We start from the raw sequence: 22,483 nt of genomic DNA on the forward strand, positions 1-22,483 counted from the left end.
TTTAAAACTGAATTATCCCCAAATGGTTACGGTAATCTTTTTTTAATGTTTATTTATTTATTTTTGAGAGAGAGAGAGAGAGACAGAGAGAGAGTACACAATCAGGGGAGGGGAAGAGAGAGAGGAAGACACAGAATCTGAAGCAGGTTCTGACAGCTCAGAGCCTAACATGGGGCTTGAACCCACGAACGGGCAGATCATGACCTGAGCCGAAGTTGGACACCCAGCTGACTGAGCCACTCAGGCACCCTAGTTCCAGTAATCTTGAAGGAAGCAAATATGTATGCAAGAAGGATAAAAATATTTTTAAAACAACTCTTACCTTAAGCCCCACATTTTATTGGAATTAACTAAGGTAATGAGCTGGCATCTTAGGGTAATTGAATTTAAATGCCTTATAAATAGGACTCCCTTTCTTTCCCCATTCCAGCTAGTAAGTCAGTACTTAGCCTCTCCTTTCTTCCCTCTATTGGGTTGTGTTGAGTGTAGCGGAGTGTAGCCTGCTCAGTGTGATGATTTATTTTTTATTTTGTGATTTGTTTTTATTTAAGCTGAGACTCAGTTATGAATGTTTTAGAAGCTGATCTTTTAGGACACTAAAGTCCTGCCTACAACATAAAAACAAAAACATTGTGTGTGTGTGTTTTCCCCGAGGAGTGGGAGGTAGGGGGTGGGAAAGCAAATGAGACAAATCTCTTAGGGAATAAGAGTCTCTTTTTCCATTAGAGACCTAATTTGAACCAGTATGGCATTGTTGTTTAAAAAAAAAAATCTAGGTTTATTTATTGCCAGTTTGGACTGCTAAAATTGCTCAATTCAAATACTAAAATAGGAGAAGGTGGGTAAAAGGCAAATTAAATTTGAAACGTCATTCAAGTAACAGAACACAACAGCCTATAGAAGAAAAGCCCAAAAGTTAAAAATAAGTTCTGAATTTACAAGAATATACTAGCTTCTTCTTACCGAGTGTTATAATGAACTTTCCTTCAGTATTCTTTATACTTTTACGTTATTTCCCTACATATCTCTACTGTAAAATAGGAATCAATATTTTTCCCAGTTTCAAAGACTTCTTCCTAAAGCACTGAAATGCTTAAAGTAGTATATTAATTAAACTATTCTTTTTTTTAAACTTTAAAAAAAAATTTTTTTAACGTTTATTTATTTTTGAGACAGAGAGAGACAGAGCATGAACGGGGGAGGGTCAGAGAGAGGGAGACACAGAATCTGAAACAGGCTCCAGGCTCTGAGCCATCAGCCCAGAGCCCGACGCGGGGCTCGAACTCACGGACCGCGAGATCGTGACCTGGCTGAAGTCGGACGCTTAACCGACTGCGCCACCCAGGCGCCCCTAATTAAACTATTCTTAACCACACAGACATTAATGTGTAAAGATACAGATAAGCTTGAAGACAATTTTTTGCATTTTTAAATTAATAAATAGATTTTTATTGACATATAGCTGACATGAAGTTATATTCAAATTTTTTTTTAACCTATGCCTTTGTTATTATCTTGTCAATGTCTAAGAGTCAAAGTCTTTTGAATTCTACTTCGGGTTCTGGAATTCTCCTTCCTGCTACCATTCTGCTACCATTCTGTTTGTTCCTCTGTGGTTATGAACTTGACCATGAAAATAACTATATTTATGCTGTTGTTGACAGAAAATTTACTTATATAAAAGCATAAGCTGCATAAAAATCCGTTAAAGGTCAGTTTACAATAAGGTCTCATATTAATGTATTAATTGCAATGTAATATCATTTCTTTAAAGGAGTAAAGCATATTCATCCTGTGGAGGAGGCAACCACGGTTATAACAATGAGTTTAAGAGCATGGAGGTAACTTACTGCTTTATTTTATTTTTTTTAACAAATATTTATTGAGCGCCTACTTTGTCATAGGCAGTCTTTAGGGCCCTTGAATACACCTGTGAACAACACAGATAAGGATCCCTGCCCTCATGAAGCTTTCATTCTAACAGAGGGATATAGACAATTGGCATAATAAGGAAATATATTATTTGGTATGTTAGGGGATAAATGCCATGGGAAATAAAGGTAACACAGAGTAGGTGGAAATTGGGCATGTCCCAGGGTACCATGGGGGCAGTATGCAACTTTACATAAAGTGGAGAGGGTAAGATTCATTGAGATGACATTTGAACAGAGACTTGAAGAAGGTGAAAGAATCAGCCTTTCAAATGTTCAGGGGATAGGTGTACCCAACAGAGGAAACAGCCAAGTACAAAGGCCCAAAGGTAGGATTGTGCCTGATGCGTTGGGGGCAGGAGAGCCTTCATCGGTTATTGGAAGGATGTAAGACTGCGTGGCTGATGGGAGAAGAAGGAGTGAAGGTTCATTTGGGCATGTTAAGTTGAAAATATTTATCAGACATGTGAGTAGAGATGCTTTATAGGCACCTAAAGGGAATCTACCCAGAAATAAAAAAAAAATTTGATTTTTAGGTATATCGATTATTTAAAAGATATGCAGCTAGACAAGATCCTTAGAAAGTGAGTATAGGTAGAGAGGAAGACCAAGTCCTGAGCTCTAAGCACTTCTACTTGAAGAGGTTGAAAGAAAAAGAGTCACTAGCAAAGACACCTAGAAGTATAGCCAGTGAGCAAAGAAGAAAACCTGGAGCGGAATATGTCCTGGAACCCCAGGGAAGAGACTATTTGGAAGAGTCCATGAGAGAAGTGTAGCTGATAGGCCCACATAGGTAAACTTCATGATTTTTTGCAACCTCATTATCTTTTTAAAAAATTTATTTCTTTAAATTCAAGTTAGCTAACACACAGTGGAGTCTTGGCTTCAGGAGTAGAACCCAGCGATCCATCTCTTACATACAACAGCCAGTGCTCATCCCAGCAAGTGCCTCCTTAATACCCATCACCCATTTAGCCCATCCCTCTACCCACCTCTCCTCCAGCAACCCTCGGTTTGTTCTCTGTATTTAATAGTCTCTTATGTTTGCCCCTCTCTCTGTTTTTATCTTATGTTTTCCTTCTCTTCCCCTATGTTCATCTTAGTATGCTTCTTAAATTCAGGTGAGTGAAGTCATGTTATTTGTCTTTGTCTGACTGACTTATTTCACTTAGCATAATTCCCTCTAGTTCCATCCACACTGTTGCAAATGGCAAGATTTCATTCTTTTTCATCGCCAAGGAGTCTTATTCCACATCTTCTTTATCCATTTGTCAGTCATTGGACATTTGGACTCTTTCCATTCTTTGGCTATTGTTGATAGTGCTGCTATAAACATTGGGGTGCGTGTGCCCCTTCAAATCGGCATTTTTGTATCCTTTGGATAAACACCTACTAGTACAATTGCTGGGTTGTAGGGTAGCTCTATTTTTAATTTTTTGAGGAACCTCAATACTGTTCTTCAGCGTGCCTGCACCAGCTTGTATTCCCATTAGCGGTGCAAAAGTGTTCCCCTTTCTCCACATCTTCGCCAACATCTGTTATTTCCTGAATTGTTAATTTTAGCCATTCTAACAGGCAACCTCATTGTCTTTCCTATTTCTATTAATAACACACACACAAACACACACACATCCCTTCTCAAATAAAGAAAATGTGTTGAGCTCATTATGAATATACTGCCTTTTAATATTGCTGTGATGCATTATATCCCCTTGTAAACATTTGAAAAGTCTCTAGAGACAGAGTGCCTCTCTATCAAATAGAGTACTATTTGATTATTAAGTTAATTGCTAGAAAGAAAACCTATGTCTCCATTTATTTGCTATCTTGGAAAAAAAGGATATATACATATTATATAGTCCTATTACCAAAAAGTAATTATGTTTGACACTTTTATTCTAGTTATTTGCAATCTGAAAGAATTAGATTGTTATGAATAACATAATTAACTTAACATTAATTATTTAAATATAAATAAAAAGTATTTAGAATTCTTCATCCGAAAGGTAAAGGGGAGATGTTTGAGGGGAGGTACATCCAAAAGGTAAAGGGGAGATATTTGAGAAATCGGTGGGTTAGTCTAAGCTGTGAAAAAACTTTAGTGTTTAGAAACTTCAGCATGTTTTGGTCATGTATTAACATATTTGAACAATGATATGAAAAGACAACCAAAAGAATTCCTGATGTTATATTATGAATTTGTAATTTATACTGTCCAGATATTATAGAATTGTGCTGACATTGATTGTCCATTGTTGCTTGTTTTCTCCTCGTCTGTTGACACGCAAGGTGCTGTGGAATCAGGTACATTTAGAAAAAAATAAATACAATATGCATTATATTTGATTGGGATTTGTGGAATCCCAGTCACGGGTGGAAGTGACATACAAGTCATTTTCAAATCTGAAAAGAAATCCTTATAATAGCAGGAGACACAGCTAGGAGGGCTGTGACAGAAGGCAATTGTGTCTCTTCCACCATTTGTTTTTGAGTTTAGATGGCATCTAGTAACAGTAGGACTGTCATCACCTAGGCTATCTTTTTGGCACATGGACCCAGTTTTAAAGAGAAGACTGAAATTGAACCATTCGAAAATATCGAAGTCTATAACCTAATATGTGGTGAGTATATCTATATAAATTTAACATCAAAATGTGGATGTAGTTTTTAAAATACATATTTTGAAATTGGCAATAAATTGAATCCCAGAGGGGGCTGCTCTGCACTAAGAAGACAGAAAGTAGAAAAGATAAGAATGAATCACCATTCTGAATTATTCAGCCATAGTAGTTTATGAAATTATTGTTTCTGATTGCTGGTAATGACAAAGATTAGATCTCAGGAGATGAGCCTTTCTATCAGTTAGTTACTACTTGAAAACTTAATAAAACTTAGGTGAGTAAAATCACATTTCCAACTTTTCAGAGTAGGAAAAGAACCTCTAAAACACAAGTATTTTCTTGTAATTACAGAGAAAAAGCTTCTGGCATAAAAGAATGATAGAAATCCTATTTGTATAGGTGCTTATTATTATACTCAGTGTTTAAAAAAAACCTTAAATAATTAGAGTTTTAGGGGATTTCCCCTACCTTTATGCCTACATGCTTACTTCAAACCATTGTATTAACAAATCGTTTAGGCAAGGTAATGGGTAAGTTGCAATTTCACCTTGAGCTTTAGAATTCTGACATAAATATCCTCACCATTGTCACTCTTAATCTTGCCAAAGGCGTGTGGTGATTGAATATGACTTAGAAACCAAAGAGTATCCATTTGAAAATACTGTGTTGTAGTCTTAACAACTTCAATTCTTGGTTCCCCACCTGGATGTGTGGTCAGAGATGCTGGCCCTTTGTGGGGAAGCTTAGAAGGAACCAGATAGGATTTAAGTTCTGGAAGAGATCTATTAGGCGGTATTCAGCAGGGGCCACTTAAAAGGCTATGTTCATAATATATTTGTATATTGTATTGTTATAGAACAAAATAGAAAAAGTTATCTAAATATTAAGCAAAATCTATGAGTTTAACTTTTTAAAGGTATCTGTCCTTAGAGAAGTTTCGTATAACTAAGTAAATATACTACCAATAAGATTGTAAATTATTTAACTTCTTCAAAATTGTTTTTTGATAAAACTATAGCTTTTTATGCTAGAAAGACCATGATATGCTTAAAGAACAAAGTGATCCTTTAAGCAATAATACTTTTCTCTAGAGGAGCAGACACAGTTCCTGAAAATTCCTATAGCTCTTACAGCAACGGTCCCCATTCTCTAGAAAGAGGAGGTGGTGAAACCATGGGGCAAGAGTCAGTAAACCCAATGGCACATGCAGTCCGAGACTGTTTTACGGCAGAATTTATTTATTTATCTATTAATTAATTAATTAATTAATTATTTTTTGGGAGAGCACAAGCTGGGAAGGGGCAGGCAGAGGGGGACAGAGGATCTGAAGCGGGCTGTCAGCCTGACAGCACAGAGCCCGATGTGGGGCTCGAACTCATGAATCACGAGATCATGACCTGAGCCGAAATCAGATGCTCAATCGACTGAGCCACCCAGGTGCCCCTTACCGCGGAATTTATTAATGGAAATTTTGTTTTCTTCCATCTCCTAGACAGATATTGTTGCCTTTTAATTTAAAACTACTTTGAACTTATTTTTAAAAACAGACCTTCTACACATTCAACCAGCACCAAATAATGGCACCCATGGTAGTTTAAACCATCTTCTGAAGGTCCCTTTTTATGAGCCATCCCATGCAGAGGAAGTGTCGAAGTTTTCTGTTTGTGGCTTTACTGTCCCACTGCCCATAGATACTCTCCATTGTTCATGTCCTGTGCTACAAAGCGTAAGTAATAACTTCATATATTCGTAAGAATATAAAGGGGCAAACTAATTTCCATAACCAGGGTTATAGTCAGGGTAGCTGACAACCAGGTTTGTGTTCTAGTTAGGATCTTTACTAAGTAAATGTATGTGGTTTCTCTGAACCTTGTCTGGGGATGAGAGATGCATTGTAAATTAAGTACGTGACTATGCTTTGTAAATTGGAAAGCACTATTTGGAAATTATTAATTCCCTTCTGAGCTAAGTGTCCTTAACCATTCAAAATAGTAGAATCTTGGAGCTCTTTTTTATTTCCTTGGTAAACCATCCCTCTTACAGCTACAAGACCTCTTACAGGTCTTTTTAGTGCATCAGGCACTTGGCTGAGTTCAGGAGCTTGACTTCAGATCCCAGGAGACTGTCAGTAAGGTGAGATTCCAGTGCTAGGAACCCCCACCCCCACCCCAAAAAGGCAAGGAGTCAGAACAGGAGCTCAAAATGCAAGTTCTCCTTGTGAGAACTAGAGCACATGGATGGGGCTTGGGGTTTCAGAATGGAATCAGAGCCCAGTTATCAGGAATCCATCAAGTTAAAACCAATGTCAACGTGCATTTGACACCAAGTTCAAAATGTGGTTGTAGAGTTCAATAAGCACCTGCTGCCTCCGCCAAGAATTATTCCTTATAACAAGGAGTCAGCAAAGACTTCTATAATCCTCCAAATACCATTACACCACACAGATCAAAAAGTATATAGATAGATGCCAACCAAAAGAGGCTTTAAAGGGTAAAAGTCCAGTCAAGCTTCCCAATAAAAATCAAATCCACAGTCAAGATCAAAGTATGGATGCGGGTTTCTTACCTACAGACAACTTTGATGGAAGTGCCATTTAAAATAATGGTAATAATAATAAACATCACAATGTGGGTGTTTTAGTCTACATTTTAGGAATGAAGAAGGGTCAGAGAAGTCAGGTAAATTGTCTCAGGTCATGGGTGTTTGGTCTACCTCCTGACTGCCAGCTTCCAAATTCTTCTCTGTAAAGAATGCCCTTTCCTATTCAGTGTGGTCACAGGATCAACATCTGCCTCACTTGCAAGCTGCTCAGAGATCTAGAATCTCAGGCCCCACTGAGCTCAGGTTTACTAATCAGAATCTGCATTTTAACAAGACCGTCAAGTGAGTTTCACTCCTATTAAAGCCCTAGAAGCCCAGGGATGTTGTTATTTCAGTTTAGAAGTTGATTCTAGCTGTGGTCAAAATGCTTTGCCCCAACATCAATTGTATCTTTGCAAACTCCCACACAAAGTCTTTTAATGAGTAATAGTGTCTCTGTATTTCTGAGTAAGTGGCAGAATTGGAATTTAAACTCAAGTTAGTCTGGCTTCTTTGTTGAGTAGTAAAATATTCATGTGATTACTGCAATCCTGATCAGGAAATAATCCTGATCACCTTTTACAACATGTGTTATCACTTTGACTTACTTTCTCCCTTCCCCACATTGTTTTACAGAATGCTGCTTTAGAACATGTGAATCTAATGCTAAATCTCTCCCAAAATGAAAGTAAGTCAGTAGAAAACATGTCAAGTCTTTGATGTTTAGGCCCAACAAAACACAATATTGCCTTTTTGGGGGTTCTTTAAAATAAACTCACAGAGGCTTTTGAACATAAAGATTGTATTGCCAATGTATAGGAGGGGGAAAAAACAGAACTAGATCTGGTAAGATCAGTTGCAAGCCTGGGTAGTTATAGTGGTTCCAGGAACACAGCAAATTCCTTGAAATGGTTGTGCCTTCTCTACGGTCCCCTGTTCCCTTTCTTAGATGTGAACAGGGTTCACTGCCTGGGTTGGAGTCCTACCTCTACTGCTTCTTGGCTGTGTAACCTGAGCCAAATCACTTAATGTCTCTGTGCCTCTGTCTACTCATCTATAATAATGGTACCCACCTCATGTGGTTGTAAAGACTGAAAGAATTAATCCATGGAAAGAATTTAGAACAGCGCCTGGCCTGTAGCGACATTATTAATATCCGTTATCTTTAAAGTATTCTTGTGTTAAACTCATTGGGCTTGTTTCATCATTTATAAAATGGGGACACCGTCTTTATAGAGTTTTTATGAAGATTAAATGAGTTAATCTATGTGCGCACTTAAAATAGTGCCTGACGCACAGTAAAAGTTCAGTCAATGTCTTGGTTGGTTGATAATCTTTTTATAATCTATTGAGTGTTATTTCATGGCATGAATACCTTGCAGGTTTTTAAAGTATCAATAATTGATGGAGTTTTAGAATATACTAATGGGCAAATAAAAATAAATACATTAGGGCATACTTTTCTTTATAAAATTGCAACATTGTTCCTATGATAATTATTAATGTTGGTCATCTTTGTTACAAAGTATGTCCGTTTGGTTTTGAGGTTTTTCCCTCTTCAAATATGTCCTATGAGCTGTTAGCTGCTTGGCTAAATAACTTATCTAAGCCCTAGTTTTGTAATATATAGAGTGGGATAATAACACATCAGAGTTGTAAGAATTAAGAGGTTAAGTATGTAAAATATTTATGAGAGTAACTGGCATATAATAAACCACCAGAGAATGATGGTTTTTTAAAAGTTTTTATTTATTTGAGAGAGTGAGAGAGAGCAAGTGGGGGAGGGGCAGAGAGAGAGGGAGAGAGCGAGAATTCCCACCAGGCTCTGTGCTGTCAGCATAGAGCGCCCATGCAGGGCTGGAACCCACATGAACGGAGATCATGAACGGAGCTGAAACCAAGAGTCAGGCACTTAACCAACTAAGCCACCCAGGCACCCTGAGAATGATAGCGTTACGCATAGAAGCATTTGCTGGGACGCCTGGGTGGCGCAGTCGGTTAAGCGTCCGACTTCAGCCAGGTCACGATCTCGCGGTCCGTGAGTTCGAGCCCCGCGTCAGGCTCTGGGCTGATGACTCGGAGCCTGGAGCCTGTTTCCGATTCTGTGTCTCCCTCTCTCTGCCCCTCCCCCGTTCATGCTCTGTCTCTCTCTGTCCCAAAAATAAATAAAAACGTTGAAAAAAAAATTAAAAAAAAAAAAAGAAGCGTTTGCTAATTTTACAACCATTTTTATGTTATTGTCATTTTAGTAACAGCCACAGAGAAACTGAATGTGCCATTTGGGAGGCCCAGGGTCATGCAGAAGAACAAGGAGCACTGTCTTCTCTATCACAGGGAATATGTCAGTGGATTTGGAAAAGCTATCAGGATGCCCATGTGGAGCTCATATACAGTACTCAAGCCAGTAAGTTTCTGTGTCCATTGATCCCCAAAGACTGGGAAAAAAACATTTGTAGCTCTCTAATATTCTAAGAATTGAATTTTGATTTTCAGTAGAGATCCCAAAGTGAGTTTGTCTTGTAAGACAATAGCCCAGATATTGTTTAAAGGTATTTATAGGTGCTGTATGGGTGCAAAAGAGGAACACACTGAGTTTTGCCTGGAGAAATTAGAAGGTGCTTACAGGCCAATTGGTAAGGCAGGTAGGAAAGATTTCAAAAAGAAGCAACAGGAATACAGAGGCACACCGTTTATTTTGTATATCCTACATACACAGTGGGTGCACCTGGAAGGTGATGGTAACTAGATTATAAAGGGCTTTATATTTATTTGATTATTTAACAAATACCTTACTATCTGCTGTGTGTATTCTGGCAGGCACAAGGAACACAATGTGAATAAAAAGTAATCCTTCCCTGAAGGATACAGTATTCTAATAAGTCAGGCTAGACTTACATGTATAGATGTGCCTTGTCATAGAGCTCTCCAGACTGAAGTTGAGAATCCAATTGTTTATATTCTCTTCCTTTCTCACTGTCTGGAAAACACCTTTTGGGTAAGTGACCCTGGGACATGTGGCTAGCAAAATAAAGAAAATGTCAGATCTCTAACTCACACCGTATACAAAATTAAATTGCTGGTAGATTTATAGACTTAAACGTGAACAGCAAATCTGTTTTCCTTTGTGTATATCCTTATGACCTTGGGATAGAAAAGGATTTCTTAGGACCCAAGAATAAAAAAAAAATTATTAATTTGACCAGATTAACATTAATGTGTGACAAAAAGACAAAGTTATGGATGAGACAATATATTTGCATTGCATATAAGAAACAAGAGATGAGTAGTATCCGGAATGGTAATTAGGATCTAGAATAGGTAATAAATTTCTTCCAATAAACAAGAGAACAAGAGAATGATAAACTTCTTAGTTAATAAATGGACAAAGACTATGAGCCATGCAATTGAACTTCATTAGCAATCAGGGAAATGTAAATGAAAGCAAAAATCAGTCTGCCAGAAACCAGTCAAAACCCCCCTTCAGGGCATGGATGGTCCTGTTTAACATATCCGCACAATAGAGCTGCCCTGTCAATGCTTCCTGAATGACTGTGTTGGCTAGATTAATCCCAACCATTATTTTTAAAGGCTTTAGGACAATGCAGTACTTTCAACCAGCAGGGTAAATAAATAATCAGGAAGCTGTTTTGTAAAGAAAATCTTGATATCTTAGATCCAAAGATTCTGATGACAAACGTCAACCTATACTGTTCTTCCTAAGGGTACAGATATTCCACCCCTTTTAATGGCAAGAAAGTGATTGGTTTATTTACTTTTCTTCTGTTCCAATTTAAGATTTCTGGAGAAAAATAAGCATATTTTCCCACTATTAATTGAAGCTTTGTGTGTTCTGAACACCAGCTCTGCTGCTGACAATGGTTTAATTGTGGTCAGTGGTAGGAGAGCCCTGATATTTCCCAATGTGGGCAAATATTTTACCAACAGTTACCTGAGTTCATGTGTATGGTTAATGGCAACATCACTTTCCTAATACACAACATGGTGTTTGTGATTTTCTTCAACATACTGTGGAACAACAATATGAAGTTGTTTATTCCTTGAAATAATTTCTATTTGTTTTTGTTTTTGAGAAGGGCAGTATATTTAAGGCCAGTCTTATTATTCAGTTCTCTATTTTGAAAAGTCCAGGTTATCAGGGACTCTTTGGAGTTAAGGGGAATGTTGATGTTTTTAATACTTTCCCCTGCTGTCTTGCATTCCTGAATTTATATGAGCTTTAGCGGAAATCAGAGGCAGAGAGATTTTAAGTGGGCTCAGACCAGGCGTTTAGTACAATTCTTTTTTGTTATTGTTTTAAAACTGGCTTCATTGTTACCAAAAGTTCCTGCCCTTTCACTGATCCCACAGACCTACTTGTATATTTCTCCCTCCATGTGACAGGATGGAATTCTAGCAATTTTCTGCTTTCTAATTCAGAAATTACTCTGTTAGTATGTTGTGGTTCAAGAAAATTACATACAAGGATGTTTTGAGATTCACATAAAAATGTTGTAAATCAGCCCTGTGTTTGAAAAAAAAAAAAAAATCAGACTTTAAATAAGCACTTTTTGGAGCATGGGCCCAATTGGCTTGTGCCTTTAAGTTTTATGGAGCTTTTGTTTTTCTGTGGTTTTGGTGGATTTTCTAATTTTTGTTGTTGTTATTATCTCAGAAGAGTTCTGGAGAAGTAGCTGTGATTTGAAATCATGGTCCTAACAACAACTGCTTCAAAACCATTAGAGTTGATTAGACTGTATATGCATTTTGCTTCTGGGCCTGCTCAGTAGGGCCAGATGAATGGCTTTTTCTGTTGCTAGGTGAAAAATTGAAATTAAGAGCAAGAACTATGATTATGTTTTAGAATGTATGCCTTATAAATTTAAAATAAATCAAGGAACTTTTTCAGAGAAGAAAATCTAGCACACTTGCAAAGCACTTCTCTCTCTCTTGATCTATATTCGTACATACCTCGCTTATCACTGGATTTTGGCCGGTGGGGGAGGGGGGGCGGGGGGGGGGGGGACGGGGAGGAGGGGCTCAATCTCACTACCGTGAGATCGTGACCTGAGCCAAAATCAAGAGTCGGACACTCAACCGACTAAGCCACCCAGACATTCCTTCGCTGGATTTTTAAATAGCCTTGTTTTGTTTCCAAAGTTTCCTAGCGCTAATATTATAAATTATGACTTAATCATGTTTTGTGACTCTTTAAAAAACTAGGAACGTTATTATGTATTGCAAACATTTTTTTAACTATAAGAAATATTTTTCCCTATAGAAAAAAGCCACATGCCCAGAAGAATAATTTAAAAAGTATACAGTTAGTATTCTTACCATAAGTTCAGATGGTAACAATCCAATCTTCAAATAAATAACTAGCTTTTATGATCAGCCTACAGGTAAAGAGAGTCTGTAGCTTCAATAAAAATACTTTTATCTCCTGTTCAAGTTTTATTTTAACCCCATGCCAGACTAGAAATGAAAGTATCTTGCTTTCCTGTCTGTGCTCATCACCTACTTCTCTTGAAGAATTTTGAGAGCTAGGGAGTTCAGATTTTATCTGAGTGTCGAGGTCTATTTATTCTTTTCCTGACTTTTATCCCCTGGCTTAAAAAACTCTAAGGAACTCTGAAAAGCTAGCAGGGCTGAATCTGTTTCTGTGTGTGGAGGTGCGGGGGGGGGGGGGGGGGGCCGGGGGCGATGGTTCACTGTATCTTCTCTCAGGAACCCAGGACTCAGAAATGACGTGACCACACCTCCCCTCTATCCTCTTAAAGGGCTGCCTAATGCATAACCTCATGTTCATACAGGAGGCCACATCCTGTCTTTCCTAGTCTTGATGCACTTATATTTGGGGTTCAAGTTTGGTATGTAAGAAACAGGATTTTCAGTACGCAAAAGAAGTGTAACTTTTTTTTAGTACTTTCTGACTAAACCCATTTTGATCCATGTGCCCCAAAGTCTATGCTACTTAGAGAAAATAGCAAATATTTTTGCCTGTTATTTGAGTACAACTTCTACAGCTGCAGTCTCATTAAAAATTACAATACACTTCCCTCCTTAACATTTTTATTATTTACCTGTTGAATGCAGGCATTTCACCTTGCTTACATTATGGAAAATGTGACCGTGGCTACATTCATGTAATGCACACTTCAAGTAAAGCTTACAAAGCATGTGAAGATTTAGAGAAAAGCGATAGGGATGTGTGGTAGGAACCATCAACTCACAATATTCTGGTTGTCTACGCAGCTGACAGTCAATATTGTTGGTTCTCCCATTTTGCAACATCTTCACGTGCCCCTTTATGTCAAGTGGAGAAACCTGGTCATTGAGAACTGTTTGCTAGGGTGTGTTTTTGAAAGAATATAAACAGATGTTTTTAGCTTTCCAGTGTCTGCACCAGGAGAGTGAAATAAATGGTGAGAGCTAATCCATTGCCTCTAACACAAAAATCTTCATGTTTCTTGGTTTACTTTTTGGTTTGGTAGATTATATCACTCAGGAACTTCCTGAGAAAGGAAGACGGAAAGGTACATTTTTGAGACTTTGTGCATCTTTTTTTTTTTTTAACGTTTATTTATTCTTGAGACAGAGAGAGACAGAGCATGAACAGGGGAGGGGCAGAGAGAGGGGGAGACACAGAATCTGAAACAGGCTTCAGGCTCTGAGCTGTCAGCACAGAGCCTGACACGGGGCTCGAGCTCATGGACCATGAGATCATGACCTGAGCCGAAGTCGGACGCTTAACTGACCAAGCCACCCAGGCGCCCCAACGACTTTGTGCATCTTAACAAATTCTTATTCTATCTACACACTTACTTGATGGGTTACGTTTAGATTTTAGAGGTGATTTTTCTTCAAATTAATAAGACTTCCTGGACTGATTCTCTAATGTTTTTGTATGTTCTCTAATTTTTTTTTCCATCTTTTGTTAAATTCTACTTTTTGAGAGATATTTGCAACTTTATCTTATAACTCTTATTGAATATTTTGTTTCTGCTGTCATAACTTTTTATATCCAAGAGCTCTTTCTGCCTTTTTTTTTTTTTAGCATTTATTTATTTTGAGAGACAGAGACAAAGCATGACTCAGGGAGGGGCAGAGAGAAGGAGACACAGACTCTGAAGCAGGCTCCAGGCTCTGAACTGTCAGCACAGAGCCCAACGTGGGGCTGGAGCTCACAGACTGCAAGATCATGACCTGAGCTGAAGTCAGATGCTTAACCAACTGAGCCACCCAGGCACCCCTCTTTCTGCTTTTCTATTGTGTTCTCTTCTTTCTGTATGGATGCCATACATACTCTCATCTCTCTAAGGAGTGAGTTTTCTTCTCTCTCCGCATTGTCTCTTTTTTGTCTTGGTTCCTCCCCCACCCTGACAAAACACCTGACGATCCTTGGCTGTAATTTTATATGTTAAGGGAGAGGAACTAAGCTATGTGGCTGGGGCTTGCAAGATGATAGACTTTGCTATAGGTTGATCAGGATGAGAACCAGCCATTTTGTTGGGGATTCCCAATGGTAAGCATCTAGGTTTCCTTTCAGGCTGGCTTTTGTTTCCCTGAAAAGGGACACTTTTAATCTGATCCAGCATATATAATTGGTAGCCTTCGTGGTAGCAATGAGACTGACAGGAGTCTTATCATTCAGTATATAGATTTTTATTTAATCCCATTACTTTCAATATGGTGCACCTGCTCTCTGGGCAGGTGTCCTTTAGTCTGGACGTCCCTCTGGTTCAACCTCTCTAGTGAGTAGATGTTTTATCTAGCCTCTTTTACAGACTTTCAACCTATACTCTTCTTTCTGGCCCTATGTACATTATCTGTCTTTAGGAAACTCCCAAGTTCTACCCTTGGGGTTTGGCAGTAGGAATCAGCTTCTTTGTGCTTTCCCCAATCACAGGCTTTTGGTTGTCAGTGTTTACTGCTCTATCAAGTCATGTTACAATAGTAAACAAATAGGATTTCCAGCTTCTGAAAATTTCTTATCCATTATGTGTCTTCATCATTAATGTTCTTTTCAAGGGATTTCAGAAGGGAACAGAGATAAATGTGTTCAATCAAGTTGACAAGTCTATTCAATTTCTGTATAAGTGTTTTACAACCGAAGTGTTGTAGTATGTTAGAGGGTACATTCTCTGGGTGACTTTCCCCAGACTTCCCTCATCTTTATCTCCTACCTATTCCATGTCTATTCAATGTCTATTCTCCTACCTATTCTTCATCGTACTCTCTTGCCTATGAATGTAGTGCACAGTGTTTTTTGCCTTTTTCTTTGTGAATTGAGCTTATGCATATTATTTTTCTCCCACTTTATTGAGATATAATTGACACATAACACTGTATAAGTTTAAAGTATACAACATGATTTGTATATTGTAAAATGATTGCCATATACATTTTAGACATCATAGCTTATTTTTGCTCTTAGCACATGCAGTGAATAAAGGATATCTTAAATTAATTTAACCATTTTTTATAAATTATTTAAAAAATTTTGTTAAGAAATATATACATTGTGGGCAGTAGTGGGCATATGAATCAAAATCTGAAAAAAAAATGAATGACAAAATGTTTACTCACTCATGGTTACAACCTAATTGAAATATGATGATGATTTAATACTGTATTACCTTAAGTACTTGGGTTAGGCAGCATATTTATAGGATGCTTGCTAGTGGATAAATTATTGTATTAGTCTTTAAATAGAGTTACAAAGAAAATTATAAAAAACTTGTTCCTATATTTCATGATAAATTAAACATGGCTACAATTTTTTTTTAAATCCCCAAATAAGTAAGATCAGACAACCATAGCTTCTTTGAATTAATCTCAGGTTGCCCAGTTGAAGAATAGCAACATCCTTAGTTCATATGTGTATTTTTGAAATAAATTGTTTGTTATTTATTTTCAAAATTTACTTGCAGGTACAATATATTTCACCACCTAAAAGTTAGATCCTAAAAAGAATTTTGGTTTTTAGCAGTAGCTCCCATTATTCCTTTTTTACTCCCAGTTCAGGATTTTATTCTGTAAATATTCCTTTCCAAGATGTATTTGATTTGCCCTCGCAGTGTCCCTAACCAGAAGGGAACCACAGAAGAAAACATTGCTGAAGACATCCATTTCCATTGCTTGCGTAGACCTGATTCACTAAGAAAATAGGAAAAGGTTAAATGAAAAACATTCTAGGGAAGTTACAAACCATATAAGGTGATGGGTTAGCCACAACTGTGGGTGTAACTTTTTTTTTTTCTTTTTCTCTCTTTCAACAGGGAGACACATCGCCTCTTCCTCCCACTGTCCCAGACTGTCTGCGGGCTGATGTTAGGGTTGCTCCTTCTGAAAGCCAAAACTGTTCCTTTTATTTAGCAGACGAGAATATCACCCACGGCTTCCTCTATCCTCCTGGTTAGTATAACTCTTTTTTAGGGCAACAACTTAGAAAGCCCTCATCAGCTGGATGTGGGCATGTGCCTTAAACATATGCTCCCCACCTAAACTACCTGCTTGGGCTAAACTAGCTGCCCAGAGGCTTCCAGTGGTTGTGGGCTGACCTGATACAGTGTAACAGCTATAATAAAGACTAATAAATTTTGCAGTGGGAACCACACATCGGCTCTAATCTGGCCCAGATGTTCAGAGAGTTCGTCAGGTTTAAGTTTAATTTTAAAACGGAAGATTCTTTGGAGATGGATGCAAAGCGTCTAAAAAAATATTTTTTCTGGCTGCCACCCCAGCTAAGGCCTGCACCGAGAGTGCAGCTGTGTCTTTGGCGAGAAATCAGGCTGGAATTCTGGCCTGTCACACATGGGGCAAGCTCATGTCCGACAATTTCACACCGTGGATTAAATAGCTGAATGAACTTTATGTTTTTCATTTGTTTGTTTTAGAAAACGTCTCTTCTCTTGGGAACATACAAAAGCCAGTGTCATTTTCCCTTTTTTTTTAAAATGTTTATTTTTTATTTCTGAGAGAGAGAAAGAGAGAGCACAAGTAGGGGAGGGGCGGGGGGGGGGGTGGGTAGAACAGAGCATCCCAAGAGGGCTCCACGCCCATAGCAGAGAGCCCGACGCGGCCGAACTCATGAACTGTGAGATCATGACCAGAGTTGAAGTCAGATGCTCAACTGACTGAGCCACCCAGGTGCCCCACCCATGTCATTTTTCTAAACTCAAATCTTTTCCCTATTCAGCAGGAAATGTCATTTTTGTTAACTCACTCATGAGATTTTCAACAATTTCAGCTTCTGGGAATGGGTTTGCTTCTGCTGTTTGGCTTCATTTTTCTGGAAGCCATGACCTACGAGGTCAGTTTAGAGATTTATAATTTAGGGATTCTTACAGTAAGGAAAGAAAGGCTTAATGAAACCAAGTAGCATGTCAGTTTAAATTCCTAACGCTGAATTAGGACAAATAAGCTGATATATTTTATTAACATATCTTCAGACAAAGCTCCCAAACTTATGCAAACCATAGGATAAACCTTACATAGTTGCAACATTTTATTAATAAAATTTTTAAATTGGCATATAATATTGTATCTGTTGAGCCATAAGGCATTTGTTGATATATAAATGTTTGCCTTGACAAAGAGATGAAGTTAATAAGTAAACAACTTGTCTCAAAAAATATTAAGGATGAAATGAAACTCTGCTAACTCTCCACTACTCTGTTTGTTAAAAAGTCCATTGTAAGTTAATCTTATTTTTCTCTGAAAAGGAGGTAATGCTATATTGATGGCTATCCCAACTTTCAGGGCTTAGTTTAAAAAGTAGAAAAGGCTTCTAGGGGTTCTGAGGACTGTGAATAACATGTGAAATTTTAAAGAAAAAACCCAACAACTTGTTTTTCCTTGCCTTTTGGTGCCCCCTCATTAGCCTTTCATTTAAATATTAGTTAACACACCCAAATGTATGTTTAAACACAAAGAGCATTGTAATTATAATAAACATTTACAGGCTTGCAGCTTTTTTAATCCTCAGGATATTTATATGACATAGATGCCATGAGACAAATGAAATGCAGAGGGACATAGCATTTTGCTCTAGTGGTTCAGCTGGTAGGTGATGGAGCTGGGGTTCCAACCGAGGTAGTCTTGGTTCTAGAACATACTATGCCCAACACTCACTGTGCTAGACAGCACATCCATGAGTCCTCAGAACCAATCCTGTGTGGTGTCATTAGCAGTCTTCATTGAGTTAAAACTAGCTCTCTGAAGAAAATTTGACTTTAGAATGGTTACTTATAATAGCATTATTATTTTGTGCACATTCAATAACTATGCATTCACGTTGGTATAGTGTTTGTTTTCTAGGGCTGTTGTAACAGATTACCACAAACCCACTAGCTTAAAACAAGAGAAACGTATCTCTCACAGATCTAGACACCAGAAATCTAAATCAAGGTGTTGGCAGGGCCAGGCCTTCTTTGAAGGAGAGAATCTGGGGGAGAATCCTTTTTTTACCTCTTCCTGCTTCTGGGGGCTCCGGGCATCATTTGATACATGGCTCATCACTCCTAATCTTTGCCTCCATCTTCCCAGTGCCTTCTCGCCTGACTCTCTCCTGTTCTCAACGCACTCTCTTTTTATAAAAAACACCAGCCCTCTCTAAATCCAGGATAATCTCATCTTGAGACCCGTAACTCAGTTCTATCTGTGAAGACCCAATTTTCCTGTATATCACATTCACAGGTACAGCGGGGTTAGGACTTGGACATATCTTTTTGAGGGTCACCATTCAACCTACAGGCATCAAATGCATAAAACTGCTGGCATTATTGATAATGTCTGCCGGAGAGTACTTAGTATCCCTATGTTTTGACTGCTAATGAATTTTCATTAGTATGTAATTGTATTTTGCTTAGTATGGAGTATATTTTCTCTTCTAGTTTGATTTAATCAAATTCATTTGTTTTGCAGCAAACAATAGAACTTCTGATAGTCAATATGATGCTTTAATCACAAGTAACTTGGTCCCTATGTATAAAGCATTTAAAAGTAAGTATACATTTAGATTATTAATTTAAGTACCTAAGTGACTTTGTGAACTTACAAACTAAACACATCTTTTATGGCAATTTCTCCATGATATTGGGTCATTATGTTCTACTGCTTTAAATTTAGGAATAGGAAGGACCTCTGGCATAATTTTTTTTTTTTACTTCAACTTTGGGTGCCTTGTGACTAGCACTTCAATAATTTATTTTTAATCCTAATTTAGCTGTAAATGGCTGTTCACAAAACAAAATTTTACTGACACTTACCGTAAGTAAATGTTAGGTGGTTTGTCCCTAGAATCATAATCAATACAGCAGTCTGTAGGTTCTGACCATTATTTAGTATCACTGTCCCCAAAGCAACTCAGCACTAGGGAGGAATTTGGAAACAAATTTTACTGTAATTTCACAACGGCAACTACATTGGCAATAAGAAATATCATCAATGTGGCTATTTATTTAATTGTGTTGTATGGACTGTTTTGCAGAATTACCTAATCACCATGGACAATTACCGAAGCAGTCTCTGATGCTATTTAAATGTACCTGTCTGTAATAGAAAATATTTCCATATGCAATAAGGGTTGATATTTTTAACATCTTATTCTATTATTTTTAGAAATGTGGGATTACTTCCACAGTGTTCTTCTTGTAAAACATGCCATGGAAAGAAATGGAGTAAATGTGGTTAGTGGGCCAGTATTTGATTATAATTATGATGGTCATTTTGATGCTCCAAATGAAATTACAGAGTAAGTAATTTGAAAACAAATGGACTTTTTGATTTAGCAGTGGGATATCATGAGGGGAAACCTCAGTACTCTAAATAAAAGCTTGGTATTTGAAATATTACACAATATATTTATATAGAGATGTTATCATTGACTATTTTCAACCGTCTAAATATATAGCAAAACTTTTATACGGCAAACATTTAAACTAATAGGCAAGGAAAAAATGTCCAGGAAGAGTTCAGCAAAATTTTTATTTGGAAAATTTCTAAACAAATGGGCACAGGGAAAATGTGATTTTGTAAAAGTTAAAGAGATAAGGAAGACTCACTGTATATCAGTAAACATAGAAGCATTCCAGCAAAAAATAAATAAATAAATAAATAAAATGTCAAGTAGTGACGATTCACAATGTTGTCCAATAGTGAGTGATCCATAAAATACCTTCCAGGAGAGGGTATAGGCTTCCCCTAGAAAACCAGTCCTAGTAATCTGTACATTTTTGTACTAAACCTGGTCATAATATGTTGCTAAGAACTACCTTTGAGTGCAGTATACAGACATACAGAGTTTTAGAAGTTTTATCTTTATTATCAAAATGTATGAAAGGCAAACTAAATCATTGTGCTGTCTAAGCCTACGTTGTGTAACACAACAATTTCTACCTATACCTTCTGATTAACATTTTTGATGACTCAGTGTGTGGCCTTTTTCTATTTTCATTTGCCTTGTTCTTATTTTAGTGTTTATTAATCCTATATTTCACCAGTTAATAATTCTAACAAACACTTTGATAGCACTTTACTATATGCCAAGTATTTTTCTGTACACATATACTTCATTTAGTCCACAAAACATTCTTAGGTTAGATTCTTCTAGCCCCCATTTAGAGAGGAGGAAACTGAGGCACAGAGAGGTTGAGTATCTTGTCTATGTTACACAGCTGCTAAGTGGCAAAGCCAGATACAAACCCAGAAGTCTAGCTCTGGTTCATGTAAAAATCCTAAAATCCCAGTAATATTGCTCCTTGTAGCAGCTCATATTTTTTTTTTTTACCAGGCTCATAATAATAGCTTTCCTTTATCGTGCTCTTAAATTTTTTTTTAAATACTTTAATGTTCATTATCTAAAAGACTGTCATCTGTTGTATGGATTTATTTCCATATCCACACTGTGAAGTAGGTAGCACAGGATCACCTCCATGTTAAAGTTGAGGAAACTTACTAAGTCATAGAAAGTTAGAGGATCAGCACCCGCCCAAATATCTAGTGGAAATGCACGGCTAGGCTTGGAATTGGGGCTTCTTTGTCCCAGTCCCTGCTCCCCTGGAAAAGGTCTCTGTGAAGTATAAAGTCAACAAAGGTGGGAAACACAGGAGGCAAAATGTCATGGTCTGCTTTTCTTTGGATTCTAATATTCTTCATTTATGCTAAAATGACCAAGTTCGGACTTCTATAAATTTCTGTTCTGGCTCACGGAAGTCTAAAAATATGTGATAAGATTTTGTACTTTCTATTCACGTACTTTTTTCTTGGACTATATTTTTACCTTGGCATTTAAAATATTTATATAATGACATTTATAAATTTTAGAAGCAAAAGTATAACAACATCCAATCTTTTCCATTGTGTTTTTTAGATATATAAAGAACACTAGTGTTCCCATCCCAACTCATTACTTTGTGGTGCTGAGCAGTTGCAAAAATAAGAGCCACACCCCCAACGCCTGTCCTGGGTGGTTGGATGTCCTGCCCTTTATTATCCCTCACCGACCTACCAACGTGGAGAGCTGCCCTGTGAGTATGCTCCTGGAGAGTCCTCAGGACCTGAGAAAATAATTAGATCTCCTCCAGGCTTTTATAAAAGTGGCTTTGGCTACAACATGGGCAGGGTTGTACTAAAAATTACCACATTTTTAAGCTTTTCCTTAGACTATTGATCTTTATGTAATAGATATCAATTTAAATATGGATATGCCTACATGAACATGTTTTAGATATGCGTATCTTACGTATTTTATTCATACACATTTTATTCACACTCAGAAGGGAAGGGTTGGTACCTTATTAATATTTTGATTCTTTTTTTTTTTTAATTTTTTTTTTCAACGTTTATTTATTTTTGGGACAGAGAGAGACAGAGCATGAACGGGGGAGGGGCAGAGAGAGAGGGAGACACAGAATCTGAAACAGGCTCCAGGCTCTGAGCCATCAGCCCAGAGCCCGACGCGGGGCTCGAACTCATGGACCGCAAGATCGTGACCTGGCTGAAGTCGGACGCTCAACCGACTGCACCACCCAGGCGCCCCAATATTTTGATTCTTAATATAGAAATTTAAGGTGCTGTGCCAAAGTTGGCACTAAATTAATGTTTCCTGAAGGAATACGTAAAAAAAACTCCATCAACTTGAAACGTGAGGTCTGAAATTAATTACATATACATACATACAATGAGTTAAAGTAACTCTTTTTTTAAACATCATGTGTTAGTCTACTTCAGCATCTTTATGGATCAAGGAAAATTGTATGTAACTAGTTACTTAAATTTGCCTGAATTTTTTTAGAAAAAAATATGTATTCTTGTAATTTGGTTTCACTAGTCATTCAACAAATATATTTT

General features: G+C 37.5%; 1 protein-coding gene across 3 annotated transcripts in view; it reads left to right on the forward strand.

The window, feature by feature from the left end:
• Nucleotides 1–22,483, forward strand: part of ENPP3 (ectonucleotide pyrophosphatase/phosphodiesterase 3) — an 80,330-nt gene that overhangs the window by 52,092 nt on the left and 5,755 nt on the right. For all 3 annotated transcript variants that reach the window (XM_047859054.1, XM_047859053.1, XM_047859055.1), the window contains 9 exons: nt 1,775–1,841; nt 4,465–4,552; nt 6,100–6,278; nt 7,769–7,820; nt 9,382–9,536; nt 16,411–16,546; nt 19,058–19,135; nt 19,754–19,886; nt 21,504–21,660. In XM_047859054.1, coding sequence (XP_047715010.1) covers nt 1,775–1,841; nt 4,465–4,552; nt 6,100–6,278; nt 7,769–7,820; nt 9,382–9,536; nt 16,411–16,546; nt 19,058–19,135; nt 19,754–19,886; nt 21,504–21,660 — 1,045 coding nt within the window. The remainder of the gene's footprint in view (nt 1–1,774; nt 1,842–4,464; nt 4,553–6,099; nt 6,279–7,768; nt 7,821–9,381; nt 9,537–16,410; nt 16,547–19,057; nt 19,136–19,753; nt 19,887–21,503; nt 21,661–22,483) is intronic.

The sequence above is a fragment of the Prionailurus viverrinus genome, chromosome B2 (assembly GCF_022837055.1).
Source record: "Prionailurus viverrinus isolate Anna chromosome B2, UM_Priviv_1.0, whole genome shotgun sequence".
Lineage (NCBI taxonomy): Eukaryota > Metazoa > Chordata > Mammalia > Carnivora > Felidae > Prionailurus > Prionailurus viverrinus.